Source organism: Lepidothrix coronata, unplaced genomic scaffold (genome assembly GCF_001604755.1).
Source record: "Lepidothrix coronata isolate B3197 unplaced genomic scaffold, Lepidothrix_coronata-1.0 Scaffold58, whole genome shotgun sequence".
Classification (NCBI taxonomy): domain Eukaryota; kingdom Metazoa; phylum Chordata; class Aves; order Passeriformes; family Pipridae; genus Lepidothrix; species Lepidothrix coronata.
In genome coordinates, this window is record NW_016690238.1 from 3,727,550 (window position 1) to 3,734,659 (window position 7,110).

The following is a 7,110-nucleotide window of genomic DNA, read 5'->3' on the forward strand; positions in this document are numbered from 1 at the left end:
TGGTCATTTGTCCTTTCAAACTGGTGCTCAGCACGTTCCTCTGCCTCCACACCCCACCCCGTGTCCCTGCTGCTGCTTGACTTCACCTTTGGAGCTGAGGGAATGAGATCGTGTCGGCTGCATGGGCTTGTTTTGTTACTCTGCCGTTAGGAACAGTTGAAGAAAAAAGCTGACAGGGTCAAGAAAGGCTCTGACTTTCCCATCCCTTGTGCCTTCAACAAAATAAAACGTACTTCACATTCAGGGAGAAAAGCTGGATGTTTAATTTGCATTTGAATGTTTGGCGTTTTGTTGGAATGCTTCCAGTGATTGCTTGTTTTATCCTTTGTAGGAGCAGGTGTGCTGATCCTTTGCTTTTTAATCCAGATCTTTATCAGTTCTAGAACAGTTACTTCTGAAATTTGGTACTTGGAACTTAACCCCCTGCTTTGAACCCCCCTTCCCATCCTTGTTTTGAGCTCTGGTGCTGCCTCTCCCCACACACCGTGTCCTGTCGGTATCCTGGGATTTGTTGGCTTTTTTCAGCGTTGCTCCTGGAGCTGAGGGCTGGCTGTGGCACTCAGGTGCACCCTGACAGGGCAGGCACTGCCACCTCCTCATGGAATGGATCTTTTATTAGAGCTGCTTTGTAACAACAAAGCTGTTGTAAGAAATGCTCTGCACCCAGGGCTGCTTTTCCTCTCTCTCTTCCCTTAGTGTAGTTGATAAAAAAACTGAATTAAATTTCAGTATAAAAGCAATACTTATTTCTTAGAATGGAATAAATCTGATGTTTAGTAACGTGATTAATGAACTTGGCTGTTATGATGTGTTTATTTGCTGTTTGAAATCATGACTTTCCCCTGGACCCCCACCCCCAGACACTGCCAGAGTGGTGTGGGTCAGTTAAACAGCAATGTGGGAGGCAGTATTGCACCTTCCCATATTAATTATTCATTCTTCAAAAAAAATAGAAGAAAAAAATAGACTTAAGGAAAGTCATTATGAAGTATTCATTACTGCCACCCTAACATGAACTTAACATTGTATTAAAATTGTAAAGTCAAAGCACTCACTGCATGCTCCACTTCAGGCAGGTTGGATGGAGTATTTTAAAAATAAGGTAATCAGCAGCTCTCACTTCTCATTTCACTCATTTCAAGGCAGGGAACCTGCACAGTCACACCCAAAGAACATACCTGTTGCAAACCTGTAGTAAAAAATCCCTGACAGTGTTCTCATGCCTGTTACAGAAGTCTCTCTGGAAACTGTTTTTCATCCAGTCCTCAATGTTACACACCTTGACTCTCTCTGAATACCAGCAGATGGATAAGTATTTTAAAGCAGGTCCCAGGAGAAAATTATCCTTCTTTAGTTCCACTGGAGAATGGAAGTTCAACAAAGGCCAGAGTAAAGGATCCTCAAACACTTCTAGCAACTTGTGACATGTTTTTGCTAAATTTTTCCTACTGTTTTTGTCCAGAAAAGAGAAGAGGTGCAAGAGGCATTCCCGGTTCAGCTGGGTGATGTGCATGGCAGGGCTGGAACAGTCCCAGTCTCCTGGGCTGTGGAGATGGTGCTGCAGGGGCTCAGCCTCCCCAGGGCTGTTGCACATATATGGTTGTGGAATGGGGTTTATTTTTGGCCCACAAGTGGTGCAGCAGCTCAGAACAGGGGAAGGCAAAGAAATGTGCACACAGCTCGTGTTCCCTTCTATGAGGGGATGGAATGGGATGTGGAACAGCAGGGCCTGATTGCCATGAGATGCTTCCTTAAAAGGGATTCTTTCCCCTTGACACTCCCGGAGTTTAGCACAGTTCCTGGAGTGGGAATGGGGTGTAACTACAGCTGCAAGTCTTTGCCAGCCTTTCCCAGTCAGAGGACTTGGCTTTCTGAGCAGCAGTTTGTGTTTACAGCAGTTGTGGCCTTTATTTGTTCATTGATTTTTGTGAGGTCGCACTTTTGCTTCCCGTTCAAGGACTGTTACAGTGGATAATGAACTTTCAAAACATCATCTAAAAATTCCCTGGTGCTCTGAAGCACATCCACACCCTCTGCAGCCTCAATTTGCAGCCTCAGAGCTGTGGGCAGTTTCCTGCACGGTTATTTGGGGCTGGGCTCTGATCCCATAAACAAAGCTGGCTGTGTCCCACCTCCTGCAGGAGGGAAGGAATGGCACAGACTCCTGGGAACAGAGGTCTATGTTTAGCTCCTTGTGGGCTTGTGCTTTAAATAGATGTCTTCTGTTAGGCTTGAGGTTTACAAGTTGGGTTGGTTTGGTTTTGTAGGTTTAGTTCTGTTACCACAGATACCTTTTTTCCACCTTTTGGTGGAAAAAGGAGATATGGAAATGGTTTTACAAGTATTTGTTTTCCAGTAGTCAGAAAGTTGCTCCTGGAAGTAAAGTAAAGTGACAGCAAATGGTGGGTTGGAATTAAAAGCAATAATAGCCTGTGAACTTTAATGTTTGTGAAACAAAAATGCTTGAGATTAAGGTATTTTATATCAATCTTCTGCCTGGTAAATGCAAGAGAAAACATTTAACAAATGTTTAACATTTAACAAATGTTGAACAAATTTAACAACTGCTTGACAGAAACAGCAGAACAGCACTGTGGGGGGGTCACAAGTGGCCTGCACTTCTCTAACAGCTGGGAGACTTGGTGCACCTGTGCACTTTAATTAGGAGTGTTTTCATATGTGACAGGGCTGAGTGGGACCCAAGTTCACTTCTTCCTTCTTACCCTGAGGATGCAGTTTGAAATTCAACTCTGAGAAACAAGACCTGAAATGTGTTTGCAGCTGCAGCAGTTCTACCTCCCTGTCCCGAGGAGGTGCTGCAGCACTGTGTGTCTGCACTGGGGTTTCATTCTTTGGCCATTTTCTGTGTACGGTAAGCTGGGCTTAACAACTGCCAGTCTTCCTGGTTTCATATCCTCTGCCATTTAATCTCCTCCTTGAAATGAGAAGGACATTCCTGCTCAGAGCCAGGCTCTGGACAGTGCCAGGAGTACTTCAAGAAGCCAAGGAAGGGACAAGGTTTCACATACCAGGTAAGGCAGTCCCTGTTAAACAGCAGCTTAAATGGTGTCCCAGCAGGTGTTGTTCTTCATTCTCATATTTGCATTTTCAACTCTCACTTTTAAGAACTTACCTTCATTTGTGAGCAGGTTTGAACAGCTGAGACTGCTCAGAATTGTTACCCCTACAGGAATATTATTTTTAAAAATATTATTTAAAAAACCTCAACCAAACCCAAAAGACAACAACCCACCCAGCCAGCAGAGCTGGATGACAAGGGAAGCAGTGCTGGGGTGGATTCCTGCCAGAGGGGGTGCACCACAATCTGACATAAAAATTAACAGCGTCTGGGTGACAAGGTCCTTTAAATCTGAATGGCAGGTCCTCTCTGGGTTTGGATGCAAAGTTTGGTAGAGGTGTTACATGGTCAGGAACACTTCAATAGCTTTGTTTCCCCCAGCACAAGGTGCAATAACCTGCCAGCTGTGTTCAAAGTGACACTAAAGTTGTTCTGCAAGGCTGGAGAAGGACAAGAGGAGCTTCATGTTCTAAGGAAAGGAGACACTTTAATGGCACATTTTCCATAAACACACTGTGTGATGAGATATAATTCACATTCATCCTGGAAAGGCTCCAGAAACACACAAGATGAGCACAGTCAGTAAATCCTCACTGAAAATTACACACAAGAGTTTAATGGTAAACAATTACAACTATGGCACTACAGTACTCGAGGAGATCCTAAAGCACGTTGGAATCAGCTGTCAAGGTGCCAATGACCTCATCAGTAAGACACAGACACAGCAGTAATGAAACACTGTTGGGGAAACTTTGGAACACCACGTGTTACACTTTCCATTGCTGGACTAAAATCCTCACAAACGGCCTCCTGCTTTTGATCCAAGTCCACTGTCCCTGCCTGTCTCAGTTTTACACTCTCTTGCTGACAGCTGAGAGCTGGACATTTTGCATTTTGTTTGACATAAACCTTGTCTCCAGTTGTAGACGTGGCTAAACAATAACTAACAAAAGGACAACCTTTCACGGGACAAATTTTGGTGAAAAATATGCAAGTCTCTGAACTGTAGAGAGCAGTTGCTGCTTGCAGAGCAGTCACAAGCAAGAAAAAAAATTCTTGCCAGCCTAGTGTGTATTATGATCAGCAGTAAGTAGAAAAGAAACATTTGGCTTAAATGAAAGAGATATCCCCCCCATGAGCTAGTAGATAAATATAGGATATACAAGTAAGGTTAAAAATGTAATACTAGGCCAGGTGCAGTACATGTTACTGGTTCAGTGCTCAGTTACTTTTTTTTTTTTTTGACACCACACTGAATAGAATACAGTGGATAAGCAAAGTTCTCCACCAGGAAGAGAAATACTTGTGTTGCCACAACAAACTGTTCATACTGTCCATCTGGGTTTGCAGTGGGAGAAAGTTAAATTAGGAAAGGATTTACACTGTCCTTGTTCCAGCAGAGCAGATGGCTGAGCCCTCGGAGCTCTGTGATTGCATCGTGTGCCAGGCCAGGAGACAGCCCTGCCCAGGCTGGGGCTCACACACCAAAGGGGCTGCGAGGAAATGCTCCAGTGAGAACGTTAACTCTGACCCAAAAAGAAGTAGAAGCTGATTAAAATAAGTGAATGTTGCTGAAGATTACAAATTTAAATCTCTAAGAATACAGAAAGGCACATTTACATCACTGTTCTGCAAGAACACTGCACACACCTGACTACTGCAAGGTATATTGCTGCTGGCTCATAGCTCCTGCACTTTAAGCTTGGCATTGTCAAAGGAAGGTAAAATGCTAAAGGACTCCAGTCCAAGCAGCTTGCAGACAAAATGCAGCTATGGATGGGATCTACACACCTTCCCAACTGCTGGGAGCAGGGAGGGTGATAACGTGCTGGGATGCTGCTTTACCTGCCCCACACCCTGCCTGCAGGAAAGGGAGAAATGGAAGGTGACAAACTATCTACAGTTCAAAGCAATTAATAGTTCTATGTATTGTTCAGCCTCATTAAAAGCCAACATCCTTACATATGTGACTGTGTATGAAATAATAACTCCACAGATTTAACCTGCATGCAGTTCCATGTCCATACACCACCAGCTATGCTGAATGCTTTCTGCAGTTTGGTATGAAGAAAATTTCTCCCTTTCCTGGTGTAAGATGCTGTGAAAAAGCTCTCCAGAATGCCACTGTCCCAAATGTCTGACTGTGATTTGTCTTTTCCCTGGCCCTGGCAAGGCAAGGGCTGGGGCACAACCCCTCCACCCTGCCAGGGCTTTCAGAAGCAGTTGCTAAAATGGGGAATCCCATTTTGAGTTCTTGTGTGTTTTTAGACTACTGTATTTTATTGCTTAACAAACAAACACTGCTAAGAGGGGCTGTTTGATGGTGTGACTACATTAAGTATATTCCACTCTCACTCCCAGCCCTGTGAGATTTCAGGAGTGCCCAGCTCCTTGCTTGGCACAAGGGTCCAGCTAGAAAGGGTGGGCTGGGGGAAGAGACCTGAAATGCAGCATTTGGCAAATGTCAGATTTGGTGTCAGACTCCTGGCTTGTGCAGGAGTGGTTCTGCTCTCCACCTTTTTTTCCATCTTGCTGACTTTCACTGTTCAGAACAGCAGGACAGCTAAAATTCAGGTTGTTTTTTTAGCACAAGTCTTTCTCCATTACATGGCCAAGTTTTAGAAACTGCATCACATCACATTCACCCAGAGCCTAAGCCAAGGTGCCACTGCTACAGCTCCCTGAGTGCTCTCCAGGCCCCTGCAGGCTTGGCTCACCCCCTCCCTCACACGGGCTCTGCTGGCAGGAGCAGCACCTTCCCTGAGTTTGCACTGGAACTGATTAAACCATTCCATGCAAAGCACTTGGAACACCACCTGCCTCCTTCGGGGTGAACTGCAGGCTCTACTCAGCCCCCAGACTCCCAGTTCCCACCAGGAAAGAAGGCTGGGGGTCCTACTGCCAGGAAGTTTCCCAAGTTTTCAAGCAAATCAGTGTTCAAGGTCAAATTTCAGGATGACAGCCTAAAACGAGGGATGTCTAATGAAAATCAGGTTCAGCTCAAAAACCATGAATCTCAACACAATTTGGACAGGTAATTTTAAGATAGTTTTTTAAAATTTGAAGTGGGTGGGGGTAGAGCATATGTGAGGAATACTTGAATTAAATTGCAGTATTAATACAATTGAACCAACTGTTTATTTACAATGATTCCTGAAAGTCAGCAGCCTGAATACACACCAGTATAGCAGCAATTACCCGGTCTACTTAATGATGCCACATCTCCTCTCTTCTGCAGACAAAGAAAGATTGGTCAGAGGTCACTGTTTAAGTTTCCTGCACGAGGGAAAATAGGACGTGCAAACAATCTTTTGATTGAAAGAGATTAAATCATATCTACGTGACAGCACTGAGAACAGCATGAAGTTGTATTGCTCTTCAGAAGCACATTTATCTTGCTTGTAAGGAGGACAGAAAGCTTCTTGGATGTAAATGTGCCTTTAGAAAGTGAGAACTGAAAACATTAATATAAAAAAGTCAAATAACTATTTCATGAAACTATATATATAAAAATTGAGTTATCACAACTAAAGCAGCAAATCAAAATCTGCTGAGGTTTTCTGGTATAACTAAAAAAAAAAAGTTAGTTTGTGTCCAAGTTCAGTAAGTCAAATGCTACCATTGACACAACAAAACTAAAACCCACAAGAGGAAATTGAAAAGTGCACAATGAAATCAATAAGTCTTGGATCAAGTATTTATGGAGAAATGGAAATGTTTTGTCCGGTGGACTTGATAAGTGAGACTGAGAAGGAGGTATCAGAGCTTGTCGGCGCCGGGCCGGGCCTGGCGCTCCACGTAGAACAGGATGTAGGCCTTGGCCTTGCCCACGGTCTCCTCGTCCGTCAGGGTCACAGTGCTGTCGTTGAAGTGGAACCAGCGGCCCTCGTGCGCCGCGTACGCCGTGTAATGGCCAGAGCCCACCCTGCCAGAGAGACACGGTCACACAGCAACTCACCCTGCCAGAGAGACACGGTCACACAGCAACTCACCCTGCCAGAGAGACACGGTCACACAGCAACTCACCCTGC

General features: G+C 44.5%; 1 protein-coding gene across 2 annotated transcripts in view; it reads right to left on the reverse strand.

Moving 5' to 3' along the window:
* Window positions 1-3,546: 3,546 nt before the first annotated feature.
* The window catches only part of USP3 (ubiquitin specific peptidase 3), a 43,468-nt gene continuing 39,904 nt past the window's right edge, over window positions 3,547-7,110 (reverse strand). For both annotated transcript variants that reach the window (XM_017816957.1, XM_017816958.1), the window contains exon 15: window positions 3,547-7,004. In XM_017816957.1, the coding sequence (XP_017672446.1) occupies window positions 6,839-7,004 (166 nt within the window). In that variant the 3' untranslated portion in view covers window positions 3,547-6,838. The remainder of the gene's footprint in view (window positions 7,005-7,110) is intronic.